The sequence below is a fragment of the Pan troglodytes genome, chromosome 10, assembly GCF_028858775.2.
Source record: "Pan troglodytes isolate AG18354 chromosome 10, NHGRI_mPanTro3-v2.0_pri, whole genome shotgun sequence".
Classification (NCBI taxonomy): domain Eukaryota; kingdom Metazoa; phylum Chordata; class Mammalia; order Primates; family Hominidae; genus Pan; species Pan troglodytes.
In genome coordinates this window covers 124819499-124838376 of record NC_072408.2, presented here as the reverse complement: position 1 = coordinate 124838376, position 18878 = coordinate 124819499, and the positions used below count along the sequence as shown (strand labels likewise).

The 18878-nt window shown below is 45.8% G+C and overlaps 2 protein-coding genes across 12 annotated transcripts in view; one reads left to right on the top strand and one right to left on the bottom strand.

Annotated features, from left to right (window-relative positions):
- The window catches only part of WSB2 (WD repeat and SOCS box containing 2), a 28373-nt gene extending 26671 nt beyond the window's left edge, over positions 1-1702 (top strand). For all 3 annotated transcript variants that reach the window (XM_016924334.4, XM_054664676.2, XM_016924333.3), the window contains one exon: positions 249-1702. In XM_016924334.4, the coding sequence (XP_016779823.1) occupies positions 249-411 (163 nt within the window). In that variant the 3' untranslated portion in view covers positions 412-1702. The remainder of the gene's footprint in view (positions 1-248) is intronic.
- RFC5 (replication factor C subunit 5) lies at positions 1478-17924 on the bottom strand. Of its 9 annotated transcripts, none has more exons than XR_010147795.1 (15): positions 17680-17869; positions 17205-17454; positions 16519-16577; positions 15436-15500; positions 14804-14940; positions 13589-13668; positions 12214-12287; positions 9586-9745; positions 8771-8852; positions 7583-7712; positions 6575-6652; positions 4777-4831; positions 2940-3418; positions 1990-2115; positions 1478-1662 (listed from the first exon to the last, which is right to left on the bottom strand). XR_010147795.1 is itself a non-coding variant. In XM_063785038.1 (14 exons), exons 2-14 carry the CDS (start codon positions 17372-17374, stop codon positions 3378-3380), a joined length of 1110 nt encoding a protein of 369 aa, XP_063641108.1. In that variant the 5' UTR covers positions 17375-17454; positions 17680-17869; the 3' UTR covers positions 2361-3377. The 9 variants fall into 9 exon arrangements, 6 of the variants coding, with proteins under 6 accessions (XP_063641108.1, XP_063641110.1, XP_063641109.1 ...); XR_010147793.1 differs by having other exon boundaries at positions 17300-17454; XM_063785038.1 differs by lacking the exons at positions 1478-1662; positions 1990-2115 and adding an exon at positions 3692-3765 and having other exon boundaries at positions 2361-3418; positions 17300-17454.
- Between the last annotated feature and the right edge of the window lie 954 nt (positions 17925-18878).

Sequence of the window (18878 nt, the reverse complement as noted above, 5' to 3'; positions counted from 1 at the left end):
CAGATTTAGAAAGGGCTGTGCCAAGAGAGAGCGCTTTGGTATCACAGGTGTCTTGAGTTTTTCTAATCCTATCAGCAGCTTTAATTATTCAGCACCACAACTTTTACATCCATTTCCACAGTCAGGGTTACATTTCACTCTCCGAAGTCTCCTGCTCTTTGCAGTCAAAACAGAAACATGAGTATTCATCCTCATGAAAACATGAACATCCAAGCTCTGTCTTAGCATCGGTTTCTGTTTCATTTCAGGACAAGAGATGGCCACGTCCAGTTCTGGACAGCTCCTAGGGTCCTGTCCTCACTGAAGCACTTATGCCGGAAAGCCCTTCGAAGTTTCCTAACAACTTACCAAGTCCTAGCACTGCCAATCCCCAAGAAAATGAAAGAGTTCCTCACATACAGGACTTTTTAAGCAACACCACATCTTGTGCTTCTTTGTAGCAGGGTAAATCGTCCTGTCAAAGGGAGTTGCTGGAATAATGGGCCAAACATCTGGTCTTGCATTGAAATAATAGCATTTCTTTGGGATTGTGAATAGAATGTAGCAAAACCAGATTCCAGTGTACTAGTCATGGATCTTTCTCTCCCTGGCATGTGAAAGTCAGTCTTAGAGGAAGAGATTCCACTTGCACGGCAACAGAGCCTTACGTTAAATCTTCAGTCCAGTTATGAACAGCAAGTGTTGAACTCTTTCTGCTCGTGTTGATTCAAAGTGCAGTTACTGATGTTGTTTTGATTATGCAACTAAGTAGGCCTCCAGAGCCTCTCTAGTGGCAGAGCAGCTCACACTCCCTCCGCTGGGAAGGATGGCTTCTGCCTAGTACCTATCCTTGTGTTTCTGATGCAGTGGTAGCATTGGTTCAAGTTCTCTCCTGCTGCGGTCAGAGTTGCTTCGATGTTGGCCAAGTGCTTTTCTTCTTGGGCTCCCTTCTGACCTGCAGGACAGTTTTCCTGGAGCCATTTGGTATGAGGTATTAATTTAGCTTAACTAAATTACAGGGGACTCGGAGGCCGTGCTCCTGACCGATCCAGACACTATTACTGGCTTTTTTTTTTTTTTAACAATGGTGTGCATGTGCAGGAAATGACAAATTTGTATGTCAGATTATACAAGGATGTATTCTTAAACCGCATGACTATTCAGATGGCTACTGAGTTATCAGTGGCCATTTATTAGCATCATATTTATTTGTATTTTCTCAACAGATGTTAAGGTACAACTGTGTTTTTCTCGATTATCTAAAAACCATAGTACTTAAATTGAACAGTTGCAAAGATGTCTTAATTGTGTAAAGAATTGGTGTAGTCATGACTTTAGCTGATACTCTTATGTACGAGATCTGTCTCTGCTGTTTAACTTCATTGGATTAATCAGCTGGTTTCAACTCTACTGCGAAACAAAAATAGCTCCTTAAAAGTACTGTTCTCCTTCAGTGGCATGTAGTTATCTAATCAAGACACCTCATTCAAACAAAACCTGCCTTAGGAAAATTTAATATATTTTAAATTATTTTAAAAGAAATACAACATCTTATTCTTTAGCTTTCTTAATCGGTGCTTTATGGAGGCCAGTGTAACGTTACATGACTCGTTGAGAAAGTTGAGGAATTTCCTCTACCACCTTTGTTGCTTGAAGAAAAACATGTCTTTTCAAAATGAGAGGCTTTCATTGAAGAAAAGAAAAAAAAAAACAGTTAAAAGCTTTTGGCTCTCTGTTTCATTTTTTTCCATTAAGAAAAAAAAAAGTCCCCTTTTAAAACAAGCAGGGCTGGGTGTGACGGCACATGCCTGTAATCCCAGCACTTTGGGAGGCTGAGGTGGGAGGACTGCTTGAGCTCAGGAGTTCAAGATCAGCCTGGGCAACAGAGTGAGATAAGACCCAATCTTTATTTAAAAAATAAATAAATGAATAGCCAAAAAAACTTAGTGTGGTGCTGGTGTGCATGGTAGCCCCAGCTACTCAGGGGGCTGAGGATGTGGTGGCATTTACCTGTGGTTCCGGCTACTCAGGAGGCTGAGGTGGGAGAACTGCTCGAGCCTGGGACACAGAGGCTGTAGCGAGCCACGATCGTGTCACGGTATTCCAGCCTGGGTGACTGACAGAGCATGATCTTGCCTCAAAAAATAAACACATAAAACAAGTAGTACAGCAGAAGAGCTGGGAATGGATTGGCCAACGTTTACATTTCATGGTTATCTTGAAGTTCCAGGTACAGCAGATGCTGAGCCTCTGGGTGGTTTGAGGCCTGGTTGGCCATCAGATAGTTAGCTTCATACTTTGCCGCTGTCCTTAAGGGGGTGAGTCCTCCATGAACAAAGGGAATAGTGACTTTTTCCATTTGACAGTTTAAGAATTTGACATTTTATAAAGGACAGCATCTAAAGAAAGTTTATTCTGTGATACTAGAGACAGAAGGTTTTCATATAAATGCAAGTTTGACAAAGTCAGCATCTTTCTAGCTGTCTAAGGAAGAGTCACTTGTAACACAGCCAGCCAGGAGGCTGCTTTGTTTTTTATTATAAAGAACACTAACACAAATGCAGCATGATTGCTGTAAAATAAATGTGAAATTTGTACAAAAGTCCCAGTCCTTCCGCAGTTCTAGATTTACAGTCAGGCTCAACCTTACTTGCCCCGCTCCTGCATGAAAACAAGTGCATTTTATACAGCCTCTACCACCCAGTGGCATAGTTTAAGGCTCTATATTATATTTAAAATTAAGGTTTTTTCCCTATCATACACATCAATTTGGAACCTGCTGGTGACTCTTCTACCACAGAGGGTAAATAAAAAGACCAGTTTTTAAAGTAAGAGGATTCAGCTCATCTTATAAAAGTATAATAGTTTCGGCCAGACGTCCATTAACATCTGTTTAAATTAGATACAGACTCAATGCCAAATATTAGAATCATAAATGTAATTTTGGAGATAATGTTTACCTTGAGTAGGAAGACACTTGGACCATATTAAATTTGAAAGTCTTCTGTTCCAGACCAAAATGGGGTAGGCTAATTCCCTGTCATCCAAGCAACTAAAAGGTAAAAACCTTATAACTTTAAAATAAAAAAGGTTATTTTTTTCCCCTATAAAAGACAGGCAGTATGAGTTAATACATTAAAATTATTTTGTACATCCCTGCTCCAAACAACCACAAAAACGGTACTTTTTAAATGCCTGCCCATCCTCTCCTGGAAGGGGTTTTTTCCAAGATTCGGGGTGACTGATTCATCCCACAGCCCCAGGCAGCAGTTTATCCTGGAACTGTCCTCTGTTCTCCCGTCACTGCTGAGCCCTGAGAATTGTGAACGGCCCTCAGAGCATCTAGGCCTCTGCAACAATCAGGTCTCTGGTGACTTGAAATGCAGCAATGAGGGAGCTCAGCTGGATCTTCTCGTTGGTGCCAACAGAAAGCCTGTACCTAACAGAAACCAAACACAGGGTAAGAAAAAAGACACCAAACACAGCTGCCTTTTCTTAAGGGACCAAGAGATCTAGGGCTGAAAATCTGTTGAAGGAGTGGGGATGGGAATTGATAGAACAAATTTGCCCTGGATGGCAATCTTGTATGTGTCCCCCTAACATTTTCTTCTCTGCCCTACACATTGATTTATAAATGTGATGTTTCAAACTTGTAAGGACAGATTCAATTTTAAAAATTATTAGGTATCAGGCCGGGCGCAGTGGTTCACACCTGTAATCCCAGCACTTTGGGAGGCGGGCCAATCACTGGAGGCCAGCCTGGCCAACATGGTGAAACCCCCGTCTCTACAAAACAAACAAACAAAAAACAAAAATTAGCTGGGCATGGTAGTGCATGCCTGTAATCCCAGCTCCTCAGGAGGCTGAGGCAGATGAATCGCTTGAACCTGGGAGGCAGAGGTTGCAGTGAGCCGAGACTGCATCACTGCACTCCAGCCTGGGCGACAGAGTGGGACTCTGTCTCAAAAAAAGAAACAAATTATTAGGTGTCAACAGCGGTGTTCTGAACTTAACTTTGTCCTAACTATACAGATATACAAAATTTATGTAATGAAGGATTATTTCGTCGGCAAAATATGTTAAGAGGGAAAGAACAGAGATTTCCTTCCTCTTAATTAAGCCATTTCATCGGGGAGTTTGGCTGATACATTGGTGGGTCTGTGGTCTAGTCAGTAAAGCAGGACACTGGAGTTCATCTCGCCACCTTCTAAATGCCCAGCCACTGATAGCAAAATCATCATATTCACAATGCAATGAGGAGAGGTGACCTAATTTGTGCCTGTGAAAGCCAATGCCACAAATTAGAGTTGGCCTATGCTGACGTCTATGTTGAACCCAATGCTCTGTCTACTTAAATGATAGCTGCCAGCTTCACTGGGGGCTAATAACAGTGTTTACGGAACCAGGCAAAGCAGAAAATTGAGTTTGTGTTTACTTTTCCCCCCAATATGCTTTAGTATGCCAAAATGCCTTAATAACAGCTGGGTGGTTGAAGCAAAGCAGGCCTCCCAAATAACAAGGGCATTTTCAGAATCAATGTGGGCCGAGCCTGTGAGGTCCAAGGAGAGGCCTTCATCTCAGATATGTAACTGATCTGTACTTGACCTGTGAATTTATCCCCATGTTCTTTAAGCAGCTCACACCCTTCCCCACATTCCATTCAATATCACCAGACTAGATTGTACCGTATGTGAACGATTTAGGAAAAAAAACTGAAACCAAGAAAGTTGAAACAAATAACTCACAACAGGGGAAAAAAGGAGGAAAAGAATTAAAACTGGGACAAGAAGTACTCACTCAATGTCTGCCATTTTGGTCAATAAATGTATTCGAACTGAAGATGGAAAGTCAACTGAGGGAAAAACAAAATCAAACGAGTTAGGTCACTCTCTACTGTCAAAAACCCACAGAGGACAAATGAGTTTCAACATCAAATCCTTAACACTGAACTAGTCCTGAGGCCTCAGCCTGCTCACTAGATACCAGACCTCTAAGAAAGTAGAAACAGTGCTGGTTTCATACTTTTTACCCACTCGATTTTGTGCTTTATAGGGTAGTCAAAAAGGAAAATGAGCAGATACCAAAGTGATCCTAAGAGCACCGAAGATCACACTGCTCTTAGCAGCTGGGTAGCTCTACAAGTTAACTTGAATGCTGAGTTCCCACTTGCTGTTTTTATTTTATATTTTACTTTATTTTGAGACGGGGTCTCACTCTCTTGCCCAGGCTGGAGTGCCATGGCATGGCATGATCATGACTCACTGCAGCCTTGACTTCTTGGGCTTGAGGGATCGTCCACCTCAAGACTCTTGAGTAACTGGGGCTACAGGTGTGCGCCACCTTGCCTGGCTGTTTTGTACTTTTTGTAGAGATGCGGTTTCACCATGTTGCCCAGGCTGGTCTCAAACTCCTGGGCTCAAGTGATCCACCCATTTTGACTTCCCAAAGTGTTGGGATTACAGGCGTCAGCCACTATACCTATCCTGTCCCCATTTAAAAACCAAGCACAAACAACTGATTTTTTAAAGTTGGTTTATGCTCAGCTTCCACAATCAAGGTGCAGAGCTGGGCCTGAGCCAACCATACCTTGGGCAGAAGGCATGGCATGGGCCAGCCAGGAAGAGGCCTGTGAAGGCCTGGGCAGAACCAACATTCATTGACCCGGTTAAGTCTCCATCTAGCAGTTGGCCACTGTGGAAGGAAGAGCTTCTCCGAAAGCCTACACAAGTCACCTGGGGAGCTTAGAGAATACGGATGCCTGGTTGTCCTCCGAGAAGCTGACTTAATTTGTCTGGAGTGCCCCTATCTGCTGCCAAGGTTGAGAACCAATTCTCTGTGTAGAAGGTACAGGCAAGTGTGGAACTTAAGATGTTTTCCTTAAGCCTGCTTTGGTTTACATGGTTTACATATCTTCTCTTTCTTTTCTGGGAATATATATCTAGATAGATAGATAGATAGACAGACTTTTTTTTTTTTTTTTTTTAGAAATCTGAATTAATATATACTACTTACTGCTATAAAATATAAACCCCTAGAGGAAATAAAGTTAGCCTCCAGGAGTTTTCACTTTCCCCAGCAGTTCTAGATATTAAAAGAGGGTTTATGGAACACGTTTTTTGTGTTTTGTGTTTTTTTTTTTTTTGAGACAAACTCTAGCTCTGTCGCCCAAGCTGGAGTGCAGTGGCAAATCTTGGCTCACTGCAACCTCCACCTCCCAGGTTCAAATGATTCTCCCACCTCAGCCTCCCACGTAGCTGGGATTACAGGCGTGCGCCACCATGCCAGGCTAATTTTTTGTATTTTTAGTAGAGACGGGGTTTCACCATGTTGCCCAGGCTGGTCTTCAACTCCTGACCTCAAGTGATCTGCCTGCTTTGGCCTCCCAAAGTGCTAGGATTACAGGCTTGAGCCACCGTACCCAGCTCTGGAACAAAATTTTAAACAGTGGCAAGACAGAACTGCTAACAAGAAGGGTCTGATTTACAATTCATTAGTTTCTTTGCTTCAAGAATGAAGCCTCCTGTCCTAACCATCCTTAACCCCAAAGCAGGCTACCTTCTCCACAGCTTCTCAGCTGGGGTATAATGTAAGTTACCTCTATGCACAAACAAGTGTATCTCTGTCAGGATATCATGCAGTGCCAACCCCTTCAGAGTTTTCAATTCTGTAATATCTAGAGGAGCAGTTAAGGCAAAGGGAACAAGTTCCAGAACAAACATACTGCAGAGAATTTTGAATCCAAACCCGGGCAAGAGACTTTAAAGTAGGGCTTTTAATCCCAACACAACTGTTTCTCTTTCAACTTGAAGCTGCACGTGTTGGACTCCAATTCTTTATTTTTCTTTGTTTCATCTTCAGTAAGGGCTTTCTGAAAGATAGAGTTGTAACTCCTTCTAGTAGAGAATAAAGCCAACTGCATTTTCTTTTTCTTTCTTTCTTTTTTTTTTTTAAGATGGAGTCTCCCTCTGTCACCCAGGCTAGAGTACAGTGGCATGACCTCGGCTCACTGCAACCTCTGCCTCCCAGGTTCAAGCAATTCTCATGCCTCGGCCTCCCGAGTAGCTGGAACTACAGGCACCCACCACCACGCCCGGCTAATTTTTGTATTTTTAGTAGAGACGGGGTTTCGCCATGTTGGCCAGGCTCGTCTTGAACTCCTGACCTCAAGTGATCTCCCCGCCTCAGCCTCCAAAAGTGCTGGGATTACAGGCATGAGCCACCACACCCAGCCCCAAATGCATTTCCAAAAAGGCTTCGTGTCACCATTCCTAGCCTTTCATTTCACAGCACAAGAGCTATCACTATCATGACCACTTGAAAATTCCTGCATCTTCAATGCCAAGGCCTAAGCTTTTCTCCCATCTGTGAGTGAAGCTGCTTCAAGCCTTACCCTGATTTGAAGGTCAGAGCCCTCCAAGAAGAACTCTGGAGTGCTAAAGACAAGTACCCACTCCACCTACAGACATCTCACTCCCACAACAAGCTGACCAGAGTCGCCTGCAGCCAGTCATCCTTTGCCAGCAAGGTGTGGGTGCTGGCTGCAACCTGAACTCCTGGGGCCACCTTCAGGTCTCGGTGGCCAGGAGGTCATGAGAAAGGATACTTCTGTAGGCTGTGGTGAAATCTCGATTCAACATCCAGTCCAGGATGTTGGCAATGTCTGACTTGAGCGGGTGCCCGGTGCAGGTGTAGACAGTCTCCTCTGTCACCTTCCCAAAGGCCATATTGGTGCTCTGTGCAGACAGAGGGGGAAAGGGGAGATCACAGTGGCTGTCACAGCCGCCACCAAGCTGCAGGGAGCCAAGAAGAAATTGCCAAGGCAGCAATGCAGGTGAGCAGCAAAGTTCTATGGGCACAAGGCAGTGGGAACCCACATATTCAATACCGGAAGAGTCACCTCATCAGAGGATGCCACAGCCTGTTGGCTATTCCAGTGCCAAATCCTTCCCTCCCTTTGCCTTCTTTGCAACAAATGATTCTTTTTGTTTTTAAAACATTTTCTTTTGCTCTCTCTTTGTTTTTTGAGACAGGGTCTTGCTCTGTTGCTCAGGCTGAAGTGCAGTGGCATGATCATGGCTCACTGTAGCCTCGACCTCCTAGGCTCAAGTCACCCTCTTGCCTCAGCCTCCTGAGTAGATGGGACTACAGGTGTGCACCGCCACACCTGGCTCATGATTTTTTAGTGGAGACAGAGTCTCACTATGTTGCCCAGGCTGGTCTCCAGCTCCTGGGCTCAGGCAATCCACCTCCCTCGGCATCCCTAAGTGCTGGGATTACAGGCGTGAGCCACCATACCTGGCCTGCAACAAGTGATTTTTTCAATTAATCAAAATACAAAGTGAGGAGGGGGAATCCTGCAGGTTATGAGACCAAGGTCTTACCAGCTGTAGATTTCAAAATTTACAGATTGATCATGCCTTTGCTTAGGTCTTTCTTCAAAAACTATTACAAAACAATGACTCAGGATTTGCTGGGACCAGGCTGGGCATGGTGGCTCATGCCTGTAATCCCAGCACTTTAGGAAGCTGAGGCAGATGGATCATTTGAGGTCAGGAGTTCGAGACCAGCCTAACCAACATGGCGAAACCCCATCTCTACTAAAAATACAAAAATTAGTAGGGCGTGGTAGCGGGCACCTGTAATCCCAGCTGCTCAGGAGGCAGGAGATTCGCTTGAACCCAGGAGGCGGAGGTTGCAGTGAGCTGAGATTGTGTTGCTGCACTCCAGCCTGAGCGACAGAGCAAGACTCTGTCTCAAAAAAAAAAAAAAAAGGATTTGCTTGAGACCATACCTGCAAAATGTTCAGAGCCCTGCGCATGTCTCCGCTGGAAAGAGTGACTAGTGCTTTCATTCCATCTTCACTTATATCAACTCTGAAAGAAATAAGCAAAAGGGATTTATGAGGCCCCCTGAGAGCACCAGCATTCACCAAAGGAACAAGATGGCCTGGAATGATTAAGGCTTTAAAGGGATGAAGGAAGGAGAGGAACAGAGTTAATAATCTCCTGATCTATATGATCTAGAATTCACTCTGGTTTTTAGGGACCTGGGCTTCACATTAGTAGTCACAGCCAACCAAAATCGAGAACAGCCTGTATTTAGGAACAAGCATTCTCCCATGGAGCCAGTCGCCTTGAATTCTGCTCTCTGGGGAGGACAGAGGCCTGGCACAAGCCATGATCACACAGCCGAAACTCCTTCACAACAAGCAGCTGCTCAGGTCGGCTACTTGCTTGGCATCTGACTACACAGAATGTGATGTCTTAGAACCTTCCCTTCTAGTCTAAAAAGGCTGGAAGCATCTTTGCAGAAGGGACTCAGCAGCCTGCAGTTTCCAATGACAAAGAAGAGTAGGAGGAAATTGGGACAGCTTCCAGGGGAGGAGGATGGAATCAAGAAAAATGAAGTACCAAATGACTTTTCTGAGGAATGGCCTTGAGACGGCAGAGAAAATGATAGCAGTGGACAGTCCCCAGTGCCTCCCCTGTGCTAGGCACTCTGCAAAGTCGTTTTCCAACATTCCTCTCCTCTACATACGAACCAGCCAGTCATCCCACAAGCCTGTTTCTACTACACTCCATCCCCAAAGGCCCACAAAATACTCACTTCTCTTCTTCCACGACATGTTCCAGGCGGGGAACCATGAGTTCAGGAGTCAGGGGACCGAACCGAAACCTCGTGCAGCGGGACTGCAAGGCAGGGATGATCTTTGACAGATAGTTACAGATGAGGCAGAATCTGGTATTTTCTGTGAATTTCTCAATTACTAGTAAGAGAAAATAAAACCACTTCATGTCAAAGTCCATTCTGATTTTTCAGAGAGCCCAGAAAACTTGAATTTTTCTGTGGTCACAAGGGTATAGGAAAAGATTCAATACTGCAAACAAGTGAGGATGTTGGCCGGGCATAGTGGCTTAGTGGCTCACGTCTGTAATCCCAGCACTTTGGGTGGCTGAGGCGGGAGGATCACTTGAGGTCAGGAGGTTTGGCCAACACGGCAAAACCTCTACTGAAAATACAAAATTTAGCCAGGTGTGGTGGCACACGCCTGTAATCCCAGCTACTTGGGAGGCTGAGGCAGGAGAATTGCTTGAATCCGGGAGGTGGAGGTTGCAGTGACCCAAAATCATTCCACTGCACTCCAGCGTGGGCAACAGAGTGAGACTCTGTCTCAAAAAAGAAAGAATGTAAACAAGTGAGGCTGCAGCCTATGACAGGGCAGCGCTGGCCTGTTCAGATCAGAGATTAGCCACTCCTCTTTTTTTTTGAAACAGTCTCGCTCTGTTGCCCAGGCTGGAATGCAATGGCACGATCTCGGCTCACTGTAACCTCTGCCTCCCAGATTAAAGCGATTCTCCTGCCTCAGCCTCCCGAGTAGCTGGGACTACAGACACGTGCCACCACGCCCAGCTAATTTTTTATATTTTTAGTAGAGACGGGGTTTCACCATGTTAGCCAGGATGGTCTCGATCTCCTGACCTCATGATTCGCCCGCCTTGGCCTCCCAAAGTGCTGGGATTACAGGCATGAGCCACTGTGCCAGGCCAATTTTTGTATTTTTAGTAGAGATGGGGTTTCATCAGTTAGCCAGGCTGGTCTCGAACTCTTGACCTCAGGTGATCTGCCTGCCTCAGCCTCCCAAAGAACTGGGATTACAGGTGTGAGCCACTGCGCCCTGCCTAGCCACCCCTCTTTGACAAACTGGTAAACATGCCTCCGTGGGATTTTACAAAATGCTTCCTTTTTACCATTTGCCATGATTCTGGCACTTTTGCCATGTAATCCCATTAAGATTATGAGACCTCTTCTTGTCCTTTTACATAAAATTATATTTGGCAGGTTGATGATTCTTCACCTTCTATGGGCAGGGAGGGGGGCGGCTTTTTGCAGACTTTTCCATGGAGACTGTCTGGAGGCCTTAGAGCACTCAAGGGAGCAATAACCCGAACAAAGAGTTGCTTATGACACCAGTTCCATTCTGTAGGTACCCAATGTTCTCACATGGGGATCTGCCCAGAATGACAGTCACTCGGCAGAACAAGATGCCGAAGAAAGGCTGCCAAGCTTCTAGGACCAGAAGATATTCTTGCTGTCCTCCTCCTCCTCCTCCTCCTCCCCAACCTCTCCTCCTCCACCTCCCCCTACCCTCCTCCTCCGCCTTCTCCTCCCCCTCCTCCTCCTCACCCCCTCCTCCTCCCCCTTCCCCCATCCTTCTCTTAACATGTGTTGCCATCTACTCCCTCCCCACAAACTCCTAAAGATCGTTCTTCTCTCAAAGCTGATTCACTTGGAATCTTAATGAGAGATGACAAGTGTCCTTTAAGAGAAAAGAACTGCACTAGGCCCCTGAAGACAGACAAATCACAGGGTGCTGTCCCTCCCCCTGCCAAATCATTCACTTGGCAAGCAGTGAAGTAATATCAGCTCTCTGGGCACCTCAACTTCAGATATGCTTTTCCTAGCCATTGTGGTTCAAAGGGTACCATTAGTAGAAAGGAAAGGGTACTATTAGCAGAAAGGACTATCTGATAGCTTAAGGATGAAAGATTTTCCACACCCCATCCCACGGAAAGATATGAATTCCCAACTCTGAAATTGAACCCAGTGTCAAAGGAGGTTGAACACCAGTGACTGGCCAGACTTAAAAGTCCCCGCAGGGCTTAGTCCCTAGGCTGCTGAAGGGGAAGTCCCGCTACAGAGGTATCTAGCCTGTATCATTAGATGGGAGACACAGAGAAAGGCATAGAGATTTCTCTGGGCCAGAAGATGAAAACTGAAAACAAGCCAAGCCATATCTCACATCCTAATTCTCCTGTCATCCCAGCACTTTGGGAAGCTTAAAGTTCCTAATTCTCCTGTAATCCCAGCACTTTGGGAAGCCGAGGCGGGCGGATCACCCGAGGTCAGGAGGTCGAGACCAGCCTGGCCAACATGGTGAAACCCCATCTCTACTAAAAATATAAAAATCAGCCGGGTGTGGTGGTGCATGCCTGTAATCCAAGCTACTCAAGAGGCTGAGGTCAGAGAATCGCTTGAACCCAGGAGGCAGAGGCTGCAGTGAGCCAAGATTGCGCCACTGCACTCCAACCTGGGTGACAGAGCAAGACTCTGACTCAAAAAAAAAAACAAAACTCCCCCCCCAAAAAAACAATAACAACAGCAACAAACACAAAGTTCCTAATTCTCCTTCCAGTGTGCACGCCAGCCCAAACGCTCCACAGTGCCTCTGCTTACCTCTTCTCAAGGCATTCTGGGCGTCCTGAGTCATGGCGTCTGCTTCATCCAAGATCACTAGCTTAAAGCCTTTCCTAGAAAAACAAATGGTGCTGTCTAAAGATTTCTTCAATCTCACCTCAACATCTGGGCTCAAACCTATATCTTCCCATTGTGCCATCGAGCCCTGTCTCAGAAACACAATTTCTTCTAGAACTTTGGCCAAGGCAGACATCTTTGGTCACTCAGAGAGGAAATGCCGCATCACTCCTTCAACCCTTGGTGGGAATGGAGGAGACTTCTCTACTTCTGTGCGCTGTGTCCTCTGGCATCTTCACTTTCCTCCACATGGCACCCTACCATGCTACTGCTTTTCCCGTCTCCCTCACTCACGCCTGAGTCCCTCACCCTTTTGCTTTTTTTGAGACTAAGTTTTTGCTCTGTTGCCCAGGCTGGAGTGCAGTGCCGCGATCTTGGCTCACTGCAACCTCTGCCTCCCGGGTTCAAGCGATTCTCCTGCCTCAGCCTCCTGAGTGGCTGGGATTACAGGCGCCCACCACCATGCCCAGATAATTTTTGTATTTTTAGTAGAGACGAGGTTTCACTATGTTGGCCATGCTGGTCTTGAACCCTTGATCTCAGGTGATCCACCTGCCTAGGCCTCCCAAAGGGCTATGATTACAGGTGTGAGCCACTGCGCCCGGCCCTCACCCTTTTTCTTTCTTTCTTTTTTTTTTTTTTAGCCACCATCCTAGTTGTCCTTCCTGATCTCAATTTATTTTTAAATTCAAACTAGCTCATCCAGTCTTAGGGCAATCTAACCAGTTCTCAGGAACTAAAAATGAAGTTAATGCTCCCTAAAGAACTTGGTAATACAGGCTGGGCTCACGTCTGTAATCCCAGCAGTTTGGGAGGCTGCGGCGGGCAGATTGCTTGAGCTCAGGAGTTCGAGACCAGCCTAGGCAACATGGCAAAACCCCACGTCTACTAAAAAATACAAAAATTAGTTGGGCGTGATGGCTCACGACTGTAGTCCCAGCTACTTAGGAGGCTGAGGCTGGAAGATCGCTTGAACTCAGGAGGTGGAGGTTGCAGTGAGCCGAGATCATGCTACTGCACTCCAGCCTGTACGATACAGGGCGACCCTGTCTCCAAAAAAAAAGAAAAAAAAAAAAAAACTTGCTAATACAAGTGTAGATAACATTTTATTTTAACAGTTGCATTATAACGCTTCTTACTACCATCCCTCTCGTTTATCTCTTTTCCATGGTTGCTTTGGACAAAGTCACTTTTTTTTTCAACCCATATAAACTGGCTAAGGAGAGGATTAAAAAATTAAGCCATATCATCTTACTAATCAAAATCAAGGGAGCGAAATTACACAAATAATTCTTACTTAAATATTGTCCTTGTGCTAGCAAAGCTCAGGATCGGTCCTCGAACGATGTCTATTCCTCGGTCATCTGAAGCATTCAGCTAAATGTGGAAGACAGAAGCCAAAACAAAAACCATGTTGCTGCGCTATCTGTGAGTTCTTGGTGTTAGTGTATTTCCTCATCAGTCCAGCTCAGCAGGCTAGCTCTCTATGTCTAATGATGGCTAAGAGATCATCATAAAATAAAAAATCAGTTTTACACAAAATTCACTAAATTAATAAAGATGGCTATATTACCCCCACCCTTTGAGGACAATGACTGACATAAATCGGAGAAATAATTAATTGGTATGGTTACACTGAACAGCACCTCTGGTATGAGCAGAATGATACAAATTTCAGCTACCACAATCCTAAGTTACCAAGTTCTTAATAAACTGAAATAAGGACATTAGTAGCAGCAAAGTTCTGAGACCTGCGTCTAAAAAGTAAGTTAAACTTTTCTTGCAATAGACAATACTCAGATTTTTGAATCTAAGTATATTAGTCAAGGTCCCAGCAATATACAGATGGCATACTCAAATGCAGCAATTTGAAGAGAATTAAACAAGATCTTTTTAAAGGTGTGATATAGGAAAACCATGGGGCTATGCAATACCTGTCACCCTTGAGCCTGAAGGGCTTAGTGAAGGGAGTGGCTGTAGGCACCTGGAGAGGGCTGCAGGAAAGATACCACCTGTGAGATGTACCCTACAGGTGGGCCATGCTGCCAGCCTGTGTCAGCCCCCAGGGAAGGCCCAGGCATCACTCACTTCCTTCCCCCACCCCTGCCAAGGCCCCTATTGGCCAAACCCAACCAGGAGCCAGAGGGTAAGTGAGCTTATAGTCAGTAGAGCTCAGCCTTCCAGGCAGGAATATGGTGGAGAAACGTGGAGAATTGATCTAGAGGGGCCATGGCAGACAGGCAGCAACCAAGTCACCATAAAGTAAGGTTTGGGGAGAAGTTGGCAAGAGCAAAGAAAAAGGTGCCAAACCCTACAACTGCCCTCTAGCTGACCAACGCTAATCCAGACCAAAATGACCATTATAGGAAAAAGGGAATTAAAATATTCAAATTTACTTCTTTCCTAACTGTCCGTGGGGCAACTTACTTTTAAAGTAAAATAAAACCAGCAGAACTGAAATTAAGAGACCGGAGTCCTAAGTTATTTGTAGAGTAAGAACAATCTTATTTACCTCCAAGACCATGGAGCCAAATTCTTTGTCTTTATATAGCTGTTTCGCACAGGCTAGGATGGTAGATGTCTTGCCTGTCCCTGGGGGACCGTAAAGAAGCAAGTGTGGCAGTCGGTCTTCATTGATAAACTTCTGAACTGAGGATCAGGAAGGAAGAAGGGCACCATCAGTCTTTGGGAGCTGCCTCATTCACCCTGGGCTCCTGAGTTGGGCTGAAAGCTCTTCAACCCAATTCAATGTCCAAATCAGAGGCAGATACAACTTGATGTAGGGGCCTCATATCTGCTTTCGTGGAACAACTGGAATTCACTCAATAGCGCAGCCAGTCAACAAGTATTTATTGAGTGCCTACTGTGTTACAGGCACCTTTCGGGGTGCTGGCAACATCTGTGAACTTAAATGATTCTCCGTAATGCTATTTTTACTCCACTGTGTTGCAATTTTATGCTCATGTTTGTGACTTACCCACTGGACTGTAGCGACCTGAAGAAAATGAATGAATGATCTTAAAGCCACATTCTACAAAGCGCAATCAGATTCTTTGAAGTTATTACTTAGGAGAGACAACATCGCTAAGAAATTTATACAAGTCCCTCAACCAGGACAAGAGCAACTGACACATGGATACTTACTGGTACTCAGAATGTCCTGATGAGAAATGAGATCATTCAGGGTCTGTGGCCGGTATTTTTCAACCCTGAAATACAATTTAGTATGTATTATGACATATATAAATGCAAGAATATTTTATGTGCAAAAGAATCCTTGCAGGTCAGGCACAGTGGCTCATGCCTGTAATCCCAGCACTTTGGGAGGCCAAGGTGGGTGGATCATTTGGGGTCAGGAGTTCAAGACCAACCAGCCCGGCCAACATGGCAAAACCCTGTCTCTATGGGTACCTCCTAGGGTCTTTGTAAGGATAGAACAACTAACAGGGTGTCTGCTAACCCGATAATATGCCATTCAATAAAAAATACCAAAAAATACAAAAATTAGCTGGGCATGGTGGCATACCCCTGTAGCCCCAGCTACCCCGAAGGCTGGGGTGGGAGAATTGCTTGAACCCGAGAGGCGGAGGTTGCAGTGAACCGAGATTGCACCACTGCACTCCAGCACTCCAGCCTGGGCGACAGAGTGAGACCTTGTCTTAAAAAAAAAACCAGAATCCTTTCATATCCTAATTTCAAAAGGAAGAATAAGAAAGCACTTTAAGTTTGAACAGACCAGTGGTTCTCAACCACAGGTGATTTTGTCTTCCTAGGAACATCTAGTGATATCTAGAAACATATTTAGTTGTCACAGGTGGGCAGAGGGTCCTATGGCACTCAGTGTGTAGTCTCTAGGAATGCTGTTAAACATGCTGCAATGCACAGGACAGCTCCCCTAAACCCACCCAGAGTATCTGGCCCAAAATGTCAATAGTGCTGAGGTTGAAAACTCTGTTCTAACTTCATCTTTCCAGCTGTTTGCCTATAATCTCAACCTGATGGGCACCTACTATTGCAAAGTGCATTTGAAACTGAACTCCTACCCAAATAGACTTCAACAGAAGAATGGATAGGTAAAATCTCTTCTGTCCATACAATGGAATATGATTCAGCCATAACAAGAAATTAACTACTGATACAAGCAGCAACACGCATGAACCTTGAAAACATGATGCTGAGTGAAAGAAACCAGACACAAAAGGCCACATAGTGTAGGATTCCACTTACATGAAATGTCCAGAATAGGCAAATCCATAGATAGAAAGCAGATTAGTGGTTGCCAGGGGCTAGAGGAAGGGGAGAATGGGGAGTAACTGTCAATGGGTACAGGATTTCCATTTGGGGTGATGAAATTTTGGAACTAGATAGCGGGAAGACTCCACAACAGTACACTGCATTCTGAATGTACTTAATGCCACTCAATTGTACATTTTAAAATGGTTACAGGATGGGCTTGGTAGCTCGCCTCTAAAAGTCCCAGTTCTTCGGAGGCTGAGGCAGGAAAATGGCTTGAACCCCAATGTTTGAGGTTACACTGAGCTGTGATCACACCACTGCGCTCCAGCCTGGGCGACAGAGCAAGACCCTGTCTCTAAAAAAATAAATACGTAAATACATAAAATAGTTACAACTGTCAATCTTCTGGGTTTTTTTTTAACCACAATAAAGACAAATTGAACTAGTTACTAGACAATGACAACTTGCAGCTTTTCGAAGCCAAGTCAAATTGCTTCAAAGTCTTGGAAGCATTGCGAGAACATAGCTGTTTAAGTAGGATGGTTAAGAGTACAAGATCTGAATTCAGACTTCCTAGATTCACCTCCAAGCCAATTTTCTCCCTTGGACCATAGGGAAGTCATTACATCTTTCTAAAATGCAGTTTCCTCCTGTGTAAAATTTGAGGCGGTGCCTACCTCCTACGGTCTTTGTAAGGATCGAACATCTAACAGGGCGTCTGCTAATCTAATAATATGCCATTCAATAAAAGTTGACCAGGGAGCGTTATTACTAGTTTAAAATGTGACCAATAGTCGCATCGCAGGTTTTGAAGAGTGGGAAGAGGGCATTTTGGCATGGAGGCCATTGCAGGTGTCAGGAGACGCGGGATCGAACCCCTGTGCTGTCACCAGGTGCGAAAGCCGCCTTCTTCTTCGGCAAATGGAGCTGGGGGTGAAAGGGTGAGAACTGGCAAAAGTCCTAAACAGAACGGACGAGTCTGGGTAGCTGGGGGGTGTCGGGGGAAACCTCTGCAGCTCGGTCCCGGCTGCAGGCCTGGGGACGACGGGAAGAGGTCGGGTTGGGGTCCGGTCACCTGCCACCCCAGCCACCTCCTCCCCGCGCGGCCGCCTGGCCCCCTCTGCCCACCGCCGCCGCTCGGCCTCCTCCTACCAGGGCAGGTTCCTGATCTTGGTCGCCGCGGGCTGCTCCTGCTGCTTGAGTGCTGAGGTCTCCATGGCGGGGAGACGAAGGTGACCAGATCCGCTGAGATCGTCGCGTCACCCAAGCGCCTGCACAGTGACCAGCCGCGACCTGACCCTGAGACCCTGGCACTTACAGTTCGCGCGCAAAAGCAACTCTCGCGAGACGCGGCCACCAGTTTCCGACTTCCTCCCTCGGTCCCGCCCCCTCGCGTTGCTAGGGCGTCGGTTGCTAGGTTACCGGAGGCGCGGGCCGCCAGCCTCCCTCCAAGCTCCGCCCCTCCAGCCTGCTCTGAACTCTCAGATACCCAGGCGCTTCCAGAGCAGGGCAGCGGCAGAGGCAGGGCCCCCTGCAGCCCCAGTCATCATTACATATTAAGATCTCAAGGCTAAAGCCAATTCCTGCCATCGCCAAGCTTCAAACACTTAAATTCAAAGGAACAAAAGCTGCCGGGGCTCAAAAAAAAAAAAAAAAATCTAAGAAAAAAAACAACCCCGAGTAAAACGGCTGGGTCTTGAATATAGATGCCTTTGCGAAAGAAGGCTTGAGATACCTCTCGGCCCCCAAGCTGGGAGGTGAATATTTGGAAATGTAAAACAACCCCAAACAAACACAACTGCAACCCACCTATCTCCGGAATCCGTGCCCCTCGCCCAAAAAATTTAGGGAACCAACCTCCAGAAAACGACTCCAGAGAAAAACAAACAGAAACTTCCAGTTGGGTTAATCTGTGTCGCTGGAAGGGTCTAGTTCATGAACACAGAGGACAGGGTCCTTGTGATCTGAGATACTGAGGAGAATCGATATCAACATTTTAGGTTTTTTTCCTGAGGCGAGGAGAATTCTAGATCACTTTTATTTTCTTCTTTTTTGTTGGTCTGTATTTTCTTTTCTTTTTTTTGGTGTCTTGCTCTGTCACCCAGGCTGGAGTGCAGTGGCGCTATCTCGGCTCACTGCAACCTCTGCCTCCCGGGTTCAAGCGATTCTCTGCCTCAACCTCCGGAGAAGCTGGGACTACAGGCGCGCGCCACCACGCCTGCCTAATTTTTGTATTTTTAGTAGAGATGGGATTTTGCCATGTTGGATAGGCCGGTCTCGAACTCCTGACCTCAAGTGATCCACCCGCCTCAGCCTCCCAAAGTGCTGGGATTACAGGCGTGAGCCACCGC